Raw genomic sequence first — 22,459 nt, forward strand, 5'->3', positions numbered from 1 at the left:
CAAGAAATTCAACCATTCATTATTTCATAAAAATGTGTGCGTGCATTGTCAACAAATTAAAATCCAACTTGCATACATTGTATCATAAGCCAATCATAATAGGACACAGAAGGAAAGACAGAGGTAGATGCCTCAAGGGGGTATTATTGGGAAGCTACACCTCAACACATTTATTGAGATAATCATATATATATATATATATATACATATATATAAGTTGACATTGTCCCACATATTTGCCCCTGTCTGCCTACCCCTTCCTTCCACTCCAAGTAAAAGTGTTTAAACTTCAAAATATATTTCAGTGCAAATTTTTGCCCCATATTCCGTGGGCTGCTCATATATCTACTTGATATAATACTGTATATCAGATCAAATTTTCTCAGAAGTTAAACAGTAGCCACTTATTTTGTTTGTATTATTTTTGTTTAATTATTACTATTTTTTACACTGCTGCTTCAAATGAAACAAAAGAATAACTTTACAATCATGCCATTTGTGTCTTCGAAAAACAACTATCGTTTCAACTATTGTTTTAGAAGATCAAACTTTCTTTTAGCTTACAAGAAAGAGTGTATACCCTTTACTAACCAACTTCCTAATTTATTCTTTGTAACCAATCCTCTCTGCTAGAGTTTTACCCTGACTTTCTGCCTGCTGTCATAATTAATTTAATTTTAACAAGTATTAACAACTATCCAACTACTTTCCTTAGGATAAATCTTTTAAAGAACTAAACATAACCTTAGTACCAAAGCAATCTGTAAATCTTTCAATGAAAAAACATTTCTGCAGTTCAAAATAGCAACTTATTAATGTATATTTTTTTTTAGTAAATTTCATGTACAATGGAAGTAAAATATGAACAACAAATAAGAGTCAATTTTGTTAAAAGCAGATTTTACGACCAAATACGGACTGTGTTGTCACTGCTTCCGGAAACTAAGAAATCACCAGCCTTATCAAACAGAACTGCCTGAACTGAATCTTCGTGACCATCCAGAATGGTAATCTGAAAGAACAAAAACAACAAAATTACAACAACAGAATCTGCATCAAAGATATCATGTGATAAATACTACATGTAAAATTTTTGTAAATCTATTAAAACTTCAGTAGTATGAAACCAGCTGTTTGCATTTGGTTGCTAATTTTAGGTACTTGTAACAAAACCCATGAAGTATTTAACACCCAAAAGAGCACTGTAGTTGTTCTACTAAATTTCAACAAATGAAGAGTACTTTCACATTTGAAAACCCCAAATTTGTAAACTTTCCTATGGTCTGTTTTTCTTGTATTCTCATAATTCAGTTAGTTTAAATTTTTTTCTCTCTTTGAAAATTGACTATTCAGATTAAAAAGACCTCTGTATTTAAATCTATCAAAATTTACCAATAATAACACGCAATGCTATTTTATCCTCGTAAATTAAAACTGCCAAAATAGAAAGTAACAATTTGAAGCTTTTATTATAACAAAAAGGTGTGTTTCCATGTGTGACAATATTTACAATGAAGTGACTAATCTAAATCCTTTCTCTCAACTTGACTGTTTATTATCAAAATAAATTAGGGGAGGGAAGAGCTTTGGCAGTCAACAAACTAGAGAACAGATATGACCATTATACATGTTGTTTTTCTTGTCCCTATCCTATACCCCTTCCCCCAGGCTGAAGGATCTGGTCAGCTTCTCTCTATGGACCTTTTAGAAGTTGTTACAACAACTCACCTGGCCACTGCCAAGATCCAGTATCTTAACTGTCCCATCATTGCTGGCAATGGACAGAACTGTTCCTGAACTATCAAATGCCACACGGTTGGTAGGATGGGGGCCAATTTCAACAGAGCTTATTGCTGCACATGTGCGGTTATCCCACAGCTTGACCACTCCGTAAGAATCACAAGACGCAACGACGTCTCCTTTAAGATTAAATGCTGCATGGTTGACGGAGTGAATGTGACCATAGAATGTCTGTCCACAAAGACCCTATATATAAATTAAAGAGAATGTAAAAAAAAATAGATCACTTTCAGTCTTTTATTCATCTCCTAGTAAAATTACCACTTAATAATTTATTACTAATATACACCTTCAAATTGAGCAAATCACGTATCCAGATGACGTAGAAATGCAGTTCACCCGATTAAAAATGCTTAAAATCGGAACACCATTAGTTATTCAAGCAACAAAATAACAACACACATACATATTTATTTCCTGCCATGCAAACCTTAATGAGCATTTATATACACATTTGGAGATGTTCCAATCCACCCATAACTAAATATGACAGAAAATAATCAATTAATGTTCACTCATCATGATCAAAGTTCAACAGCTATTTTGTTGCCACTCTCATTGAAGTTTCCTTGTCTGTCTAATGTATCCTTCTCACAGATTCACACACCTCCATCTCTGAGAATGATTTAAGGGGAGAGGACCTACTGGGAAGTACTTTTGAAAAATGTCAGCAATTATTAAACAAGCTGAGTTAGGGTACTTTCACTGATGACCCTTTATGTATAAGAACAAAAGTAACAGACACAAGAAATATGTGAAAAGGGAAAAAATAAAATAAATTTTAATTTAACACATCTATAAGGATAAACATTTAGTACTGTCTATAAGCTTTAGTTTCAATGTTACCTGATCCTTTAAGTACAAAAGAGGTATTACAAAGTATGAAGATTATAAAGGTTTTCAGACATCAGCTTTCCTGAGACCTCGATATCTACATTTTTATTGCTTTTTGGCTTTTTTAAATATTTAAATTTATTTGGAAGTTATTTACTTTTATTATGAGTTTATTGTAAGGAACCTTGTAGTTGCTGAGTGACCTACCGTTCTAGCATCCCACAAAGATACAGTTTTATCCGCTGAACTGGTCAGTATCGTGTTAGAGTAAGGTAAGAAGTGGATGGAATTAACAGAATCTGCATGACCCCTCAGAGTGACACGACACCTCAGGCTGGATTATTGAAACAAAACAAATCAACATTAAAAACAATTTGTCATAGGTGTTGCTTTAATTAAGGCAAAGAGAATGTACACACCTATAGGTGTACATTCTCATTAAGCACATATGTGTTCATATACACATATAGGTCTTAATTAGGGGTGGACAGTTTTAGTGCCTGTCACAATGTGAATAGGTAAGGCTTGTTCCAAGTACTTATTGTAACTTCTATTTAATGAAGTGACAAGGCAATCAAGATGTTTTGAGCAGAGCATACACTTCATTATGGAGTGGATAACCCTTCTACAGACTACTTTACTCTTTTCAAGCACAATGATAAAACACTTCAGCATCAGAAGGACACCAATAATTTATATCCCTTGACCCCCATGCATATACAACTACACACATGAAAACAGGATATAATATGTAAACATGGAACACTACATGATCCATCATCAATCCTCCCATTCAGAGACAAGCTTTCCTCAGTATATGGTGTTTAACTCAAGACCACTTTAGAAATAAGAACAAATAAACACAGAGGAGTTTAAAATGAAAATACCTGTTTAAGTCCCATATCTTGGATGTATTGTCCATGGAACAACTAGCAACAAAGTCACCACATGTGTGCCAACTACATCCCCAAACTGTCAGGAGAAAAAGGAGAGAGTAATAAATATATATTGGGCATAACTGTGCATTATATATGAATGATATGATATATAATAAAATCTATATATACCTGCATGTTGATGATCAGTAAAGGTATGTACACATTCAGCCTTGGAGAAGTCCCAGATTTTGACTGTAGAATCACCACTTCCTGTCACCAGCTGTGCACCACTGTAAAACAAAAAATATATCAAAGGTCCAAAACACTACATGCTATTAGGGTGAGGTTCCAAAGTACTACACATTATCATGGGAAGAATGGGGGTTGGCTAAGAGAGGGGGGGTGAAATGAGAAAGCTGATTATTACAAAGAATTACAGCATGTATAAGAAGTAGTTTGACAGCTTTTCTGGAGCAATATTAATAGTAAAATATTCTCTAGATTCAGAAAAGGAATTTAAATGTCTCACACCTGACTAGTGATCTGTAAGTGGGATTCAATAATCCTGAGAGAAGTAAATAGCCCCTATATAGTTACGCTTTGCACTGAATTTGACTTTATATGGGAGACCACCTTTCCCCTTTACAGGAAATATAAGGTACTTGAAAACATAATCTGCTTAGTCTGTAGTCCACCAAAATGACACAAGCAGTGGTGAAAATGGGCAGTATCTTTGCCATGGAGGTTTGTAAAGGAAGCAAAAGTCACAACATTTATTCATTAGACAAAAAGTGGTTACTTGATTAAACAATAACTGGTTCATTAGGAATATCCCAGTGACTTAAATATCTATGGATCACTTGATTAGACTAGGGATTATTCCACTGTGTGCAAATAGTACATGCTTTGGTCAGATTGACACAAACCTTTAAGTTTACCCAGAGCTCTGCCTAGTAGATCACTGCCATGTCACTTTCACCACAGTACACTTTAAAGGGGTGTCAATGATCAGGGGGGCCATTGAAAGTAAGGTTTGGCTGTGAAATTATGCTGTTATTTTATGGAAATGAGAACACCTTATTCTTCATCCCATATTCTCCCTGTGCCATCTAATGGACTTAGAGGTTGTTGCTCTCCTCATCCACCCCCACCCCACCTTTAATTTGTCAGGACAGTCAATGGCAGTCATGTGGAGACTTTCTGGTCTTACTCCAGTGTATAAGGGAGCTATTAGCTTTATTATCAAGTAGTGGATGTTCATAAATTTAGCCATGGTTCAAACTCACTCAGGTCTGAAATCACAGTCTGCCACCCAGTCAGTGTGTCCCTCTCCAGTCATGATGATGTCACCATTTGGTATCGACCACATTTTCCAGGTCTGATCATCACTTGTGGTTGCAAGAATTTGCTTCTTTGGGTGCAAGGCCACACTGTGACGACAAAATAGAGAAAAACATGATACAAAGTTATCAGAAAAATGTTTACAATAAAACATTAAATGTTTGTAAAGAAAATTAAAATTAGGCAACTTTAAATTTAGTTTTTATTTTATATCAGTGATAATGATTTAAGTATTCAACCATGATGTTGTACCATGGTGACTGGTCTTAGTTAACTAATTTAACATCATACTTCATAATTCAAGGAGCATCACTTAGAAAACATGTTAAAGCTATGATAACACTCTTACCAGCTTCTATCAATCAATCGAATAAGATCTTTTTCAGGTAAGAAAACAATAAAAATATCCTGAAAGTAAAACCAGGTGAGAACATATCGCAAATCATTCCAATACTGTGTTTTTCAATGAACTCCTTTGAGCCAATTCTACCATTTAGACAGACAGAGTACTTCAGAGGGGATCGATGGGTATAAATAATACTTAGTGTAGTCTTGTCTTTCAAATGATATTCTGGTTATTCATTATTTAACTAAATTGTGTGGAAATTCTTCGCATAAGTAGGTCAAAGTCAAAACCACATCCTTTAATATGTTAAAGAATTTTGTATCTTTGGAGTATTTTCGGTGTTAAAATTTTATGAATTTTGAGTTATGAGTTATGAGTTAATGATTTCATAAATAGGAAAATGAAGCTTTGAGAAACATATACAGTGATGTGATGATTTCACAGAGTTTTTGATCTAGTGCCCGGAGTAAGGAATGCTTCATCTGGTAAAAACATTTAGCATTCAAACACTCATATCTGGTGTAAGAGACAATGTGGAATATTTTTGTATTCCATATCAGTGTTATATTGTGGGCTGACAGACTATCCCTTTTATTAAAGGTCATCAGTGTATTGGCCTCAAATTTCTGTGTGCTAAAATTACTAAAAGTACATTTGCACAAGGCTAACACATTTGTTGATGTTTGTGCATGAGTGACCCATTGTTTAACTTGCTAGCTTATGTATTAATTTGTGTTTAGCTGTGTTTTACTTGTGTTTTAGCACTTAAGAGAAGATCAATCAAGACGACAGTCATATGATAATGTGTTGTTACAAAAATGTGAATCTTTACAATTACCACTTGAGAGAGTAGTGTTAAATGGAGACAAAACTTTTAACAAATCCCAACTCTAACTGATGCCATTTTGATTCAGTGTTCTGTGATATCGCCCTCAGTTTTTCAAAGTTTTCAACCCTGAATGGCTGTGGTGTTTTAAAGGAGATTATCAAAATGGATCTTATTTCAATATGAATACAGAAGTAGGTTGATCCAGTACTTAATAAAGAGTAGGTAAAGAGAAGGAATGCTACAATTAAAACTTTAAAAAAAACATCACACTGCTGAAATTTATTTCTTGTGAGGTTAAAGAAAATGCATCCATCATGTGACTGCACTAAGGAGTAGAAATTTGTTAATTGTGGTGTCATAAGTTTCTTCATAATTTGCTAATTTGGGGATTACCATCTCAAAACACACACACATCAAACTAAATTTATTGTTCTAGTCTCCTAAAAAAAGCCCAAGAAGAATTTTCAATTCCATGTAACTTAAGTAAGATATTACCTACCTACTAACAGCTAATGTATGCGCCTGTATGGTGTGGGTGAATTTTTAATTCCATGTAACTTAAGTAAGATATAACCTACCTACTAACAGCTAATGTATGCGCCTGTATGGTGTGGGTGAGCCGGAAACCGCCAGTCCTGGTAAGGTGCGAGGAAGGTCCTTTGACATCTGCCAGGTCAGGGTTGACCCGGGTATCGATTGGGAAATCAGAATCCTATGAAGCAAGACATATATATGACTCTCAATACTTGTTAATATGTTCACGACACATTGTTGTACTTCTATTTTCTTGAAATGATCATGTTTTGTCAACACTATTATTCTGTTGTATAATATTTTAACAGCAAACACACTAGAAGCTCACCTGGTTTGAAAAATTATGAATGGAAATGACAAATGCCTGTGTTCTAAAAAAAAAAAGAAAAAAAAAAAAAGGAATCTCTCAGCAAACGATACTAACCTCCAAAAAAGGAGTGTGATAAATGTTATTAAGTAATAAATATGCCAGGTCACCCAGGTGACCATTTAATGTCTCCCTTGTTAAATAGCTGTCTCTTTAACACACACTCAACTACATTCAATGTCAGTTTATGTTACAGTCTATATGATCTGTGAGAAGCAGCTTCATATGTCATCACTACTTTCAGTGAATTAAAAACATTGCATGGCAATCCTCTTTTCAGACATTCATGTTTTTGTTGTATCTGTCTGCAAGTAGATTTAGTAGGGGAAAGTATTATTTGTTAATATGAGGGCTATGGAATGGACAGAATAGTTATGCAGGTTGATTAAATTGCACCAGATATTAAGAGCAGAATTTACTTTTGTTCCATAACTTACACTCACCATAACTGACCAACTTTTCTCTTCCACACTACACAGTAAAAGTTCAATTCAGTTAGCATGTGGAACTGAAGTGTCTGGTAATAGACTTTGTCAAAGCAGGGTTCATTTTATACTAACCACTCACTAATACCAGATGTTAGGGTAAAAGACCTGTGGGTTGGCTAAGCTTAATTCATTGCGCCACACCTTGGAAGCTAAATTGGTTCAAATATGACACAAAACCATCCAAACTCTCAATTTTGATAAATTCCATGTCCCCATTTATTCCCCTAGTTAAATTACTCTCTTGACTTTTCAGACACTATGTAATCATTTCTTGGTGTATCTGTTTACAATTTGGTGCCAATAATATTATAATCTGCCCATGCTACAAAAAATATGTTAAAAACCCCTCTAGTTTTAAACAGAAAAAAGATAAATATACGAAAGGAATTAGCATACATATATGTAGGTTGGCAACTCACTTTGGGATGTCTGGGTAGTTCTTGGTTAGTGACATCAAGGTTGCTAGGGTCAACTTCATAACGACGAGAACTGCCTTCTTTTGCCGTTTTCACAGCCGACTGTGTGGGCCCTTCTCCTGACGCATACATTAAACGACGCTCCTCCCTGGTCATGTTCTGCGAGTTAAACATGGTCGCAGTTTCCAAGTTTCTGAGGGTAGCCTGCAGACCTGCTACCTAAATCAAAAGCAGAAAAAAAGACACCCATTTAGCTACTATTACTAATCTGGTCACCACAGCAAGCACAAAACAGTTCATTTATCTATGAACTATGTCAAGAGGCAGTTTCAATGCTTGGTTTGGTTCTGACATTGCTCTTGAGGGAAAAGTTATTGACATGATTTGAAGTGCAGTTGTGGAAGTGAACAGTCAAAAATGAATGGAATTTCAATAAAATTTGACTGTTTGGGATAGTACTATTACCAGCCCTCAGTGACAGGTATAATGAATCACACTTTCCACGGTTCAAGATTATTATATAGGATTCATTGTTAGTCAGGTTTTTTGTATTAGGGCAGTCAGTTTAACTTGGTTCTACGTATCCAGACTGGACAATGATAGAAGTGAAACCAATGAAAACTGAACAATCTATCAGCTTACAGTATCACATTAAATAAAGATAAAAGGAGGTTTGGTGTGAGATTGATTTTACACTTGAAGGTGTGGTGAGGAGAGAAAAATAAATGGAGGAGGAAATGTCCAAGTTCTGTAAAGGTCCTGTTCATTATTAAAGATGTATTTCACACTTGAAATTGCCACAGTACCATAATATTACTAAACTAGAGCAATAAAAGAAATATAAGGCCCATGGATACATAGAAACACCACAAAAATCATATTTGGAAGGATAATAGAAGGCGTAAACATTACCAATGCTATACTATTACATTATTCTGTAGGACACAAGATTTGTCAACACAGCAGTAAACAGTTAATGGATGGAAATGCTAAATGAGGAAAAGCGAAATGATTGTGATTAAAGTAAAATTTCTTCCTTAGATTCAGGGCTATCCAATTATGCGTGAATAATTGCTTGCTCAACATAACCAATGAAAGTACAGTTTTAAGATAAGACAACATATGACAATCTCCTCAGATAACTGAAGCAGGGGAGGGGGTTTAAGGGGATTCTTTTTGTAGTGTGAAGTGATTTAACGTAATTTTATACTTTTATTTAATTATTTGAAACCATTTGAATTTTATGGCTTCTTTCATCTTTCTTTCTTCTTTCTATCTTTTGTGTTTATTTATCTTCTAATCCCCTTTAATTCCCGTTTAACTGTGTAATTTGATACCACATGGCAGTATTCAATGCAAGTTGTTCATCTTTGGTGAAATGACAAGTAGGCTTGTAGTACAACAGCATGAGAATGAGTACACACTTCACATTGGATGGAGTATAAATTTGAGTACAAAGTATGAGTACAAGGCTATAGGTGCATGTGCTAGTACTTGCACTAGTATCCGTAATAGATTCAAAAATAACATGACAAACAGTACAAATCCATGAGGATGAGTAGAAGCACAGTCAGCTATGCTGGATTACTACAATGAGTACAGACTCACCCATGAGTCTGATGACAAGTGAGAGAGATGACTTACTTGGTTTACAGCTCTATCTCTCTCTAGCTTAGACAACATCTTCTCCTTCATGGCAGATTCATACTTTTGCTTCAGCTGGGTCAGGGTTGGTTCGTAGGAGGCATAGTGTCTCTTCAGCCTTCATAGGATAAATATTTTTAGAAAACTTAAAAATCATCTGTATTAATTCCAAAACTATTTGCACATGGCTTTGAACTTTGAACTTGAACCTCTGCAGGAAAATGAGAGACAGCCGTAGATTTTTGAGTTAAATATCTCAAATAATGCTGTGTCATGTAAAATTTGAGCTCTATGGTCACATATTGGAAGAATATTAACATACTGTGATGACTTGCCTGATGATTCTTTGCATAGCTTCTGCTATTATTGAAACACATAATACATAGTTTGATACTACTATTTTTGCACACCCTTTTTAGTAACATTGAATCCTACTCTCTTGGTTATTAAAGGCATTGAAAACTCGCCCCAAAAAGTTTTCTTTTTTTTTTCCTTTTTTTTCCATAAAAAAAGTTAACTTTCTGTTGCTTGCAAGTTTTTTTCTTGTTGAGCTACAAAATGCAGACAGTAATGAAATGTGATACCTTGTTATTTTTTATCTGGACCTGAGATGTCCATCGCTGTTTGGAACACTGTGTTGTGGGTATTGACCGGAACTGTATGTATTGACTGTACACTAGTGTCTAATTACAGACAGTAGCAAGCTGTGTGTGTGTGTGTATTTTCTGGGATCGGTGGTGGTGTCTAACACTTCTGTTACACCTCATTCGAAACTAGGTCAGATTACTGGCATCGGACCTTTCTTTGTGTGTGAGTCTTCACTCCCTCCAAGATTAAGGGTATAGGATCATCTTCCACCTTCCCAGGCATTGCACTGATTCATAAATCTCAGTTTTAAATGCTACTAAAACTGCACACATATGTTCCAGCCTCTTACAAATGTGTCCTTCTCAGTTGGAAGTTAAAATTTGAAGCTATTACCTTTTGATATCTTCAATCAGCTTGTTTTTCTCCTGCACAACCCGTTTGTGGTGCATACGATGAAAGTCCCGTTCTTTGCGAAGCTTCACATAAGTGTCCTTGGCTTTACTGAAAACAGAGAAATGGATTTAGTGTCATATTTTAACATTGTGAAATTTTATGTAACGATTATATAATGCTACATTAGAAATGATCATAATCAGAAAATCCTCCTCTCATCCCATTGAACCTATCCGATTCCTACATATCTTTACCCAACCCATCTCTTCCTCCCCCCACACTGCCCCACTCAACCCATCTCTCCCCCCACACTGCTCCCCCCCCCCGCCTTCGAACATATAGAAAGCCAAGGAGATGATTTAAATATAGTGTATATTTGATGAATGTGAGAACAATTATTTGCCATCCCAACATACTTTGCTGCATTTTTGAATTTTTGCAAATCACTCCTCATGGTTTTGACTACGCTGTCTAGTTGTTGGTTCCTGGTATATACATCAGGTACTGTGGTGACGTCTTCCCTGTTTAGCTCTCCTCTCTCCTGAAGTTCATACCTACAAAAGATAAATATATGGCTTGCATTCTTGACACTAAGTTCCTTTCTATTTCAAAATACAATCAAAATTGCATGATACTTTCTTCATAACTTACACAAGAGTAATATGAAACTGGCATGATATTGGTACAATTTAAGGAAAAGTTTTTAAGGATGATGATAAGACCTATCTGAGGACTGTAAAAACATGAGTATCATCATTCTTAAATACCCAAACCAGTAAGGTTTGGGGGCTTTACTTCACTCCTCTCTTAAATAAAAATGGAATGTAGTAAATACAATGAAACACTGAAACTGTAATTGATATGAAATTAATATTCCAGTGACAGAAAAGTAGATGTCTATTTTTGGATAATTTTTATTTCTTGCCACTTCAAGAAATTCAGTGCATAATCCAAAATAGTGTCAATGAAAGGTATATCATGATTTGGTAAAACATCACTTACAAGTAGGTCTTATTGTGCACTAACCAGTATTCTTGTAGGTACAATGGCACATGAACAAAGATAGCCATTTATCAAACTAGGGCACCTAATTAGCACCAAATAAATGTTTAATAAACAGAATTTATTATTCATGATATGATCGTAAACAGTTTCATTTCCCAACTAATTTTTCACATTACTCACAGGAGAAATGTACACCTGAACTTTTCACAAGAATAGTAGACATTTTTTGTCACTGTTTTAGAAGAAACAAGAACTTCACCAGCAAAGTTCATTAACAGACTACATTGTTACCAGATTCTGGAATCAAATAGTAGTAAAAAGATACTGAGCAAACTCTACTGTTTGAAAGACAAACTAAGTATTAATAAAACAAGGTTAGAGGGGGAAGGCCGTGAAAGATTTGGGGTGAAGAGGTAAGGGCGCAACCACCATTTTTGGTATATGGGTAGGGGTATAGATTTTCTTGGGAGGTGTTTAAGTGATGGTGGTGTCCATTCCTAATTGAGAAAATTTGTAAAAATGGAAGGTGCTTATATCCAACAAAGTGGTATACTTTGTAACTTCTGAATCAATGAATTCACAACTGCTTAGGTTTTAATTGTTATATAATTCACATGTACTTCAAAGGCTTAGAAAGGCTTTGTAATATTCTGTCAGGTGAGGGCAGGGTGCCTTGAGCAACCTTGATTTTATTGGGGACTGACCCCACCCCCACCTACCCTCCAGAAGCATGTTTCCATCCTTTCCATTTTTCCCCTTTCATTTTATTTTCTCATTACTTAAACCAAACTTGGGTGGTCTGATTCCTCTGCCTTCTATCACTGTAGAATCATGCAGTAGAGGAATGGGCAACAGAAACTGCTAATGTTTAGTAAGACCCATCCATTTTTTTTCTGGAATACATGTGAACAGCTTACATGGTGAGAGTGGGCTTTTCTTTTCTTTTCTTTTTCCTTCTTTTTTTAAACTTTCCAGGGGACTAGAGAGACAAGGATATATGTCATTAATTAACAGCTTCATCAATCCATCAATTGTGAATAAGATGTTACTAACCTAGTTTGTTTTCAAAACTCTTATTGTTATTCTGGAATTCCTAGAGTGCTAGAATCCCTGGGATTTAGAACAACCTCTTAATTTCAAAGCAGGGGTATCTTAAAGTGATATACCATGATTACTAATGGGCAAAACAGTATATGTAATACATTTAAAATGCTCCTGACAGCTAAAAGGAATATTTGCCTTTGACTTATTATGAATTCATCTCATATTTTATTTGACAATACAGTTCTATGCTAATACAGTTCATCACTTTCACTTACAGAGTTTGGTTCAAATAATGAAGAATAAGTAAACCAAATTTGAAGTTGGAAACTTTTAGAGAATGGAAAAGAGCAAAGAAATTTCATTGCTCTTTTCCATTAGTCAATAAATAAGTACTTCAAATGAAATTGTTAATGAAATGTACACAGCTTTACTAAACTGAGCTGTCAAAGTTCTTGGAAATATATCAATAGAAATTAAACAGATTCATTTTAATTTCAACATCTATTGGGGTTTATTTCAACTATTTGGTGCTATTTGCCATCCCTTACCAACTTCTCCATACACAATTATCCTCTCAATGATTTTACTTATCTCTCATCACTTATGAAAATGATCACATTGCTACATAATGGCCAAATTGCTGAACAAGAAATGTAAGTGATGTCAGAGTTTAAAAAAAAAAAGAGCATAGAATATGTACACACTAACCTCCCCCTAACCCCCCCCCTAACACCTCACCCCCAGTCAAGCATACAAAAAAACTGTCTGGGGAGGAGGAGATTAAAAGTTAAATGACTGTTTTCTTTTATATCCCAAGCCCAAGTAAACATCTAACATCATGCTACAAATTTGGACTTTAGAGTGTAAGATGATAACTACTATGTATATATCCCTTTAAAGATGATAACACCTGTAGCAGCCATTTGATACTGCTACCTATCATCATTTAAACCACCTTCCAGAATTTCCCATGGGTTCTTTTCACCTTGAGAAAAAAGAAGAGCTAATCAAAGCTATTGAAGTGTAAGTATTCTAAATTCTTTCACAGAGAAAATGCTATGGGGTCTATTGTTTTCACATTTCTTCTCAACCACTGTGTACAATATGCACAAACTACATAATGCCTTTTAATCTCACCACACAGGAAGTTCTTATAAACACTTGATACCCACCAACAACTGTCAACTGATATAGGTAAAGTTAACTAGGAAGTACAAGTGTGTGGGAATAGCTAAATGACATAACAAATGTTTGTTTTTGCTTAAAAAATTGTATCACCCATTGTGGAGAAAATAGAGTATAGTTACTAGGGGCGCTCAATGGTTGGACTGGAGAGAGTCATGGATGGCTTGGTTGGTTATTAATATCACAAGAAACGAGTGTTAGTCATGTTGGTTTGGTAGAAGGACATGAGTAACTATGAAAAGGTCTAAGAAAGATACAGACAAATATGTATACAAGAGATAGTCCTAGATCTCAACATCATCATCTTACAATTAAAACTTATATCTAACCTGTTTCACAAGAAAATAATGGTCTCCAAATATCGAAAATACTAGGAAAAATTAAGATTGATAAATATCCTATAAAATATATATGTTATGTTTCAGTAAGGAAATATCCATTAACCCCTTCATCCCTTCTCATTCCTTAACCTCATCTATCTTTTTCTCTCCTTTTCCCTCTCTTTGAACCCTCCCATCCTCCCCCCTCCCCTGCCCCCAGATCCCTGAAACAATTGCTACAGATTATTACAGAGAATTATTTAACAAAAAATTATTTGTCACTTACCACTCGGTTTGGAAAGAATCAAGAGTTCGCATCATACCCATCTTGACCAAGAAGTTACGGACGAAGTCATCGACCACCTCTGGTCGTTGTGTAACAGCAGGAAGGGACTTGGTTTCACTCAAATGCTACAACAACAAGATATAACAGTAGTAAGGATTACCTACATCATTACCTACAGGGTGCATTAATTATTGAGAGAGTTGGTTACCATTAGAAATGAACAAATACATGGTAAAGACTACAGTAGACTAAAGCGACAATATTTGAGTTGATCATTGGTATATTCACTATTTTGCATTAATTTCACCATAAATTACAAAAGAATTTCTACCACAAATTATGTTTGTTTTACATCATAAGTCAATTTTAAGGATTTGCCCATTTGTTCATGGTCTTTACAAGGTAAGATCAAATTAAGCTGTGTAATAAATGAATTAAATTTAGCATACTAAATCAACCATGATTGCAACAGAAAATATAAAGAATAATTAATAAAGAGAGAGCTGTATTAGTACCATCTATCTCCATATTTCAATCACAATTAACAATATTTCTAAACGTTGTATCCGCACATTTGATTTAGAGACTCTCCCTTTAAAGTATGTCTAATTGACAGGATAATGAAACCATTGCCTCTGCTATCTTCTTTCATTACACCAAACAGATCAATACATATATTTGATAAATTCACAGACTTTTTTATGTGCCCCTTTTCATGTGTCCCTACCCTCCTGATGGAATAGCATAACTTTTATATTACACTTCTTTTGTTTTAACATCTTAGTAACCATTATATAGTAAAGACTACCTTGCTCCTACTTTTAAATGTAATACCTGTCGCATAGAAATGATCATTTGCTGTAGAGATTCTCCCTTTAAAGGATGTGTAATTGGCAGTATAATTAAAACATTGCCTCCCATATCTGATTTCATTACAAAAACAAACCCAATACATGGAAATGTTTGAAAACAACCTTGCTGGGGTTTTCTCTTTGAAGTCAGGTTTGGTTTCTGCAGTTTGAACTCTCAATGCAAAGGTTAACCTACTATGAAGCCTACTAAACAGGAAGCCCAATAAACCTCTGTGGATAGGATACACAAGTAGGTCACTCCCTAAATAATGGGTCAAATTTTTGATTGGGTGTTTCTGTAATATTTACTGTGAAATTAAGAAATTTTCTTATAAATGCATATATACCCTTCCTTTTGATATATAAAGCAACAAGATGAAAGAGAGGTTAATATGCAAAGCAGATACTTCATCATAGAACCATTATAGTTTGTACACTCCTTCTGTACAATATGACTACATTTTTGAACGGTAAAACATAGTAGTCTCATAACGTACTAACATGAGGGTCACCATATATCTTTGGATGATAATTGGGATATAAGCATCCTGGGGGACGGATGCATCAAGGGGAGGGGGAGGGTGGTGGGGGGGTGAGGTAAGGTGCAAAAGAATGTTTGGATTTTTAGAGGGCCACAGACCAAATAGCCGCATATTTAAAGCTGCATGCACCAGTTTAGTACAACGTGAAATGTCCTACACTATTTATTTTTACTAGAATTTTCCCAGATAAAAAGTGGTTAATTAGTATCATTTTGCCAGAAATGATGAACTTTAAAATTTTACTCCACCAAACTTCTGTAGTCTAGTGTATCATGAAAACAGTGATTCACAAACACCTTTAGAAAATTGGGGTAACTTGGTTTGCCGCTCAAACACAAAGTTTCGTTGGCAAAGCGATTAATGTATCTAGTGTGTGCAAATGACTTTAATTTTCTGCATTATTAACCTTTAAGTAACATGTGAAGTCCAAAACAGTGTAAAAATGGATATAAGCATTTACATTTCCAGCACATGACTTATTGATGTTACCACAGTTTTGACTGATATTTACCACAAATGATATCAGCAAGTGTTAAAAACTTTTATATTATATAAACGCCATTAATCAGCAGACTATACAGTAGATATTTCTAAACATTGTCTTTCTTAAAATTTTGTGTAAACAATGAACAGTAATCTTGTTTGAAATTCACTCAAAGCATACTTTTTTAAATTCTTTACAGGCCCCTTTTTTTAACCAGGTATGCACTCCATAGCTGGATCCTTTGTATTAGCAAAAAAGTGCCGGTAATCAAAAGATTGACATTTTTCGTTTCATCCATCCATCGTTTCATCCATCCAATAGTCAAACTTATGTGATATATGTCAATGCTACACATTAATTTTTTGATAAAAAGTCACAATTTCAAATATGTAGAAAAAAAGTGGAAATTTCAGAAAAATTGACAATATTCAATAAACTAGTTGAAGTTTGGGATAATTTTAATACAAAAGGGGATATTTTTATATAAAACTATTATCATTTTGAGCATGTAGTGGAAAATTTTAAAATAGTGGAAAGGGAAACCGAAGAGGAAACGAAGTTAAGATTCTTATAAAAAGTTGAAATTTTGAGGAACACAACAAAATTTTGATAAGAAATTAAGATCGTAAAGAAGTAATGGAAAATTAAAGGAATTCCAAATTTCAGACAATTTGCCCCAATGTCAACAATCGGTCACCCTCAAAATGAATCTAACTACACCTCATCTGTTTCTGAAAGGCAACCTGCCAACTCTTTCAACAATAGATCAGATATTTTTGGATATATGTTTTGAAAGAGGGCTTTGTGGTCAGTGTAGTTTAAACTGTAAGGAGCCACAACAGTTTCTCTCACTGAAACTTTTAGCTCTCCCCAGACAAAATATTACAGTAGATGATAAGGTGAATGGTAGGAATATGGTAGGAAAAATCCTAACATTGTGACTACTACTGAATGACTGAAATAATCAATTATGTTGTTATCTCTCAATGTGACAAATTTATATCGAATTTGAAAGAGGAGTCTTTTTGCAGATAAACGAAAATGTTCTGACAATTTTTTGTAAGGTTTCCAAACTTTCGGTGACATCCCTATGTTCTGACGTCTCTATGTTCCGACGTCTCTATGTTCCGACAAATTGTTTGGACCCAAATTTTTTCGGACCCAATTTTTTTTTGGGAGACTCAATCTTTTTGGTCCCCCATTTTTAGAACCAAATTTTTTTGGGGGACTTAATTTTTTGGGCCCCAAATATTTTGGGACCCAATTTTTTTTGGGGGGACTCAATTTTTTTGGACCAACATTTTTTCTGACCTACCTTTTTGGGGGAAACAATTTTTTGGACGCACCAAATTTTTTTCAGGAAGAAAGGGCCCAAAGTTTGTTATGACCCAAATAGTGCTTGTGACCGAAAATTGCTTGTGACCCGAAATTTAATTGTTTGTACTCAAATATTTTGGGACCAAAATCATTTTGGTCAAAAAAAATTTTGGTCCGAAAACATGTTGGTGTCAAAAATTTTGGTCCAAAAAAATATTGGTCATAAAAATATATTGGTCTAAAATAATTTTGGTCCGAACAAAGTTGGTCCGAAAACATGTTGGTCAACAATTTTGGTCCAAAAAAAATTGAGTCGGAAAAAATTTGGGTAAAAAAAATTAAGAGTCCAAATAATTGTCGGAACATAGAGACGTCGGAACATAGAGACGTCGGAACATAGAGACGTCGGAACATAGAGACGTCGGAACATAGAGACTTCGGAACATAGAGACGTCGGAACATAGAGACGTCGGAACATAGAGACGTCGGAACATAGAGACGTCGGAACATAGAGACGTCGGAACATAGAGACGTCGGAACATAGAGACGTCGGAACATAGAGACGTCGGAACATAGAGACGTCGGAACATAGAGATCTATGTAACCAAACTTTCTACTGCCCAAACCCCCCACACAAATGTTATCACTACTTTTAACTGCTTGGACACACATACTACTTGTTTAAACCAAACTGTAAAGTGAAACCACCAACACCAATACTCTGGATTGAGGTAAAGTTGTCTCAAAACTAAGTTAGATTTTTAATATTACTCTTATTGATGGGGTTTGGGCAACTTTGGGGTATTGAAAGATACAGGGACCTGGAGGGATAAGGAGAGGGAAACCCCAAGACACGTACATTATATATCACAATTTTGAATTTGGCAATATGCCTGTCAGCCATAAAGACCCAGACCGAGAGCGTGAGATATATTAAGTTATGCCATAGGAAATTGGTAGGAGTTTAGACTAAGATACGATTGAGTTAGACTGGTGTAGGAGAAATGGACAATACATCGATTTCAATGTCCTAAGTTGTTAACACAAACTATGCCTAGTCTATCCCTAGCACTCATAGAAAAGACCTATCCTAACATGCTGCATTGATCATACCAATGTACCTTTGTATATTTTTCAAATATTCTGCAAATTGCTCACTGCCTTTAGAGTTGTCATTCACATTGCTTTGCTAACACACTTGCTTCTATTACAAGCCTTAATGCATTCATGTTTCATTACCAAGGTTGACATAAGCTCTAATTATGACACCTCAGTGGTTGAGTTTAAATTCAATTCAGGCTATTCTTTGTAGTGATTAATGGGGGTCCAGTATGACAGAATACATGAATTTATTCTGTAAATCCACTGGTCCTAGAAAGCTATAAACCTATGTTGCTCTGTGCTTAAAGTTACTTAACTTTTCTTTGTGTTAATGTTGTTTGTTTGAAACAAAGACTTCCCAATTTCTTGATAAAAAAAAAAAATGACATGGGGAAACAAGGAAAGCAGTAAAACGGTGCGATGCTTTTGACTACTTTTGCTTATAATTAGCGCCTTATAAGTGTTTGACAGTATTATTATTATTACTAAGCATTAAATTTTACTCATGTCAATTGCTTATATTATATGTCTGAATATTAATTGTCAAAATCTGCTAAATTACACAAAAGAAATCTATTTACATCCATACTTCTTGATATGAGTTTATAGTAGGTAACTTTTGGGTACTTGAGCAAGGTGCACTTTCATTAAGGTGTTTTAAGAGGGCTTTTGCCAGATTTATCAGACCTAATGCATGACCAACAATAACTCCCTTTCCCCTCCCTCCTCTTCTATTACATGGTTCATGCATAGAGAAAATTATACATAGTCTACATACCGCAGCTTCGTCATCTTCTTGAGCCTCCTGGATGGTGCGAACTGCGGCATGCAAGTCTTCATCTGCCTCTGAAAGTAGATGAAAGAGAACATGCAGAAATAACTAAGAAACTTCTGACAATCTGGGGATTTTATGACTAAGAAAAGATGATTAGATCAAGACTGGAGCTGTTATACAACTTATCCCATAGAACAAGTAAATATGGATGTGAATATTTGTTATTACTCTGGATAAAATGTTCTTCTTTCATATTCAGATAAATTATTATGCAGTCATAATGCAACAAGCAAGCATAAGTGGAGCTTTTCCCACCCCTTCCCCCTCCTCCCTTTCTCTTTTGCTCCTCATCATTCCAAACAACCGTTGTTTTATATAAAGACAGTGCATATTGTGCACAATTGCATAATTAACTGAAGCAGCTGCCAAATTATTTGCCCTCTGTTTTCAATGTCCTAAATAAAAAGTTACCATTTCTACCTGCTTATTCTTCAACACCTTACAATTTTCTCCCTTGTATTATCTATCATTTACAAAAGAAACTTTATAATTTTCAGCAAGTTTACAAAAGCTACCAAGTATCTCTCAAAGTGAAATTTTGGTTGATCAAACTAAGACACCATCCTACACTTCGTCACCAAAGGAAGATTAATGAGTATTAAAGAACATTATGAATCGATTATTCAGTTCTCAACATTTCCATACAGAACCATCTTCATATTAAAACAACTAACCACTTGTAAAAGCAAATTGGAACATTCCAAGTTTTCTTTCATTTTACCTCATGATTTGAATGAAACTTGCCTGCTTGGGCTTAAGAACTATAATATTAAGGGCATTCACTATGGTATTGAAAACTTGATCAAAATCTACATAGAAAGCTGTTTGTTCTGGTTGTGTCAGTCACACTGTTCTCACCTGACTCTAAGTCTTCATCTAAAGGTATCTCTTCATATTGAAAGTCATCGTCTGAATCCTCCAAGATGGTTGCACCTGTTTATTTTAATTTCTTTGTCAGGGAAAATAATATCTTCATCCAGTAATTATATCAAATTCAAACCCAATCAAGATGCATTGTGTTAAATATAGGTAAGAATTGAGACATACTATATAATAATTTCATAAAGTGTACAGAAGTTGACAGTTGATGTTCTCATTCAAATTCTACAGTATAGCAGGGGTGAGCACAGAAATGACCTTGTGGGACCATAAAAGTTTGAACTTGTTCTGTAGACTGCAACAGTTATAAGAAGGCATTTGGTATGATATACGGGTAACAAGAGATCAGACTGTTTTAAAGTACATGCTTTGAAAACCTTCACACCGATTTCAGAAAATTTCACCCCGGTCCCATGTGGCCTGTGGGTCACATGTTGCCCACCTCTAGAATAATATGAAGTATGTAAACCAGTGATGCAATGGTTTAGTGATTTTCTGATGATATAAGAAAAGCAAGTTAACAAGGGACGACAAGGTATTAAAGTTCACTAGTTCAGTCATATCTGACTTTGTGATAACATCTGGAATTAAATTTGTCACAATTTGGTATTACAATGTATACAAGACCCCAAAACACACCATGAATGATGAAATAATACATAGGCATTGCCACATTAACTTCCAAAGTTTGATGCAAAACATGTTCATAAAATTCAAGAAGATTAATAATTTTCTTACATTGATGAATGGGACATTCAATTATGTACTTGTAGTGTTACCTCATTTGGTCAAAATATTGAAAGATAATTCACTTAGCCTAGCAATCATGATGAAGTTACCAGTACCATCCTATCAATCATACTTCATAGGCCTACCCATTACAGGAATAATGTCTATTTTATTAATCATCATTGTCAAAGAGTAATTTGAATGGTTAGAGCATCGCTGTGAGTACTTTCGAAAACTACTAGCCAATTAAAGCAATTTAAATTGTGACCAATAGTCAATACAGATAGACTCTAAACAAAAACCTGAACGACGTCCAAAGTTTCGTGGAACTAGGCCCATGCTACATTATACATAGGAAGGGATTTAACCGTGAAATCAGAAACGAACTTGTGACTGTAAAGGATACGTTCTAAATAATAAGCACCAGATTCGCTTACGATGTCTGCATTTCCGGACATTTTGGATCAAAATTTGTAACTAACTTTATTCATACAAATAATTTGATCAGTAAGCTGTTCTTGTTATTTTCTACCGGTTCCGTAGTCTGTAAGCCAGATAACCAACTGGGACTGTCGGAAAATCTTGTTGCTAAGATACATGGGTGGCATAGAACTACTTCTCACAGTCAATTAACCAAATCCACGAATCTATTACTATGCTGAAATAACATGATCCAGGGCATGCCTGTAAACATTAATACATGTAGCCTACAATCAGTACACAATTTGTTCGGTTTATGTGCAGGTATTCAAATAGAGTTTTGGCTCACAATTTTGATGCATATTTAAGTATAACAGGGATATTCATAACCATAACACACAGTTTTCTATACATCGTCGTACAAATTTTACTGCCACAGAAATTCGTCACCGCCTTTTTATAAACACCGGTGTCAGTATATGGACGTTTAGATCAGGGAGCTGCTACTCTAACAGGGAGCTGCTACTCTAGCTCCCTGTTTAGATAGTACCCAAAAATGTGAGATCAGTTCAACACACTAAGTTTGGAATTCCGCCAAAAAAAAAAATAAAGACGCAATAGGCCTACTATAAACATGGAAAATGACATAAAAGTAATATTTGATTATTTTTTACAGATGTAAGCAGGAAAAGTCAAACCAGGTAGTAACCAGGGGACACTGGGAAGGGTGAAAGACATTCAGCCGAGGGGGGGGGGGGAGGGGGAACGTGGATCAGCGGTGAGTGTCCGCCTCACAATCCTTAGGTTCCGGATCAAAATTCCGCCAGGAGTCAGATTCTCTTGACCTATTAAAAAATCTCTGCAGTGCAGTGGTGATGTGCGGAGTCTTCCATGGAATTGGAATTTCTGGTTTGTTGAACTTGGGGAAAAGGGGTTTGTTTCTGTTCTTCACTTGGTTTCGAAACAACTTTGTTCGTCGTGTCTGCACTGCAGTGATGTCACA

At 35.1% G+C, this 22,459-nt stretch overlaps 1 protein-coding gene across 1 annotated transcript; it reads right to left on the minus strand.

The window, feature by feature from the left end:
* Positions 1-437: 437 nt before the first annotated feature.
* On the minus strand, positions 438-21,634 carry LOC139966518 (sperm-associated antigen 16 protein-like). The gene is made up of 15 exons (XM_071969627.1): positions 21,443-21,634; positions 20,287-20,361; positions 19,372-19,439; positions 14,299-14,423; positions 10,875-11,012; positions 10,459-10,566; positions 9,478-9,595; positions 7,837-8,052; positions 6,607-6,740; positions 4,799-4,942; positions 3,702-3,802; positions 3,522-3,606; positions 2,842-2,968; positions 1,729-1,986; positions 438-1,012 (listed from the first exon to the last, which is right to left on the minus strand). Exons 1-15 carry the CDS (start codon positions 21,492-21,494, stop codon positions 902-904), a joined length of 1,860 nt encoding a protein of 619 aa, XP_071825728.1. The 5' UTR covers positions 21,495-21,634; the 3' UTR covers positions 438-901.
* Positions 21,635-22,459: the final 825 nt, after the last annotated feature.

The sequence above is a fragment of the Apostichopus japonicus genome, chromosome 4 (assembly GCF_037975245.1).
Source record: "Apostichopus japonicus isolate 1M-3 chromosome 4, ASM3797524v1, whole genome shotgun sequence".
NCBI lineage: Eukaryota > Metazoa > Echinodermata > Holothuroidea > Aspidochirotida > Stichopodidae > Apostichopus > Apostichopus japonicus.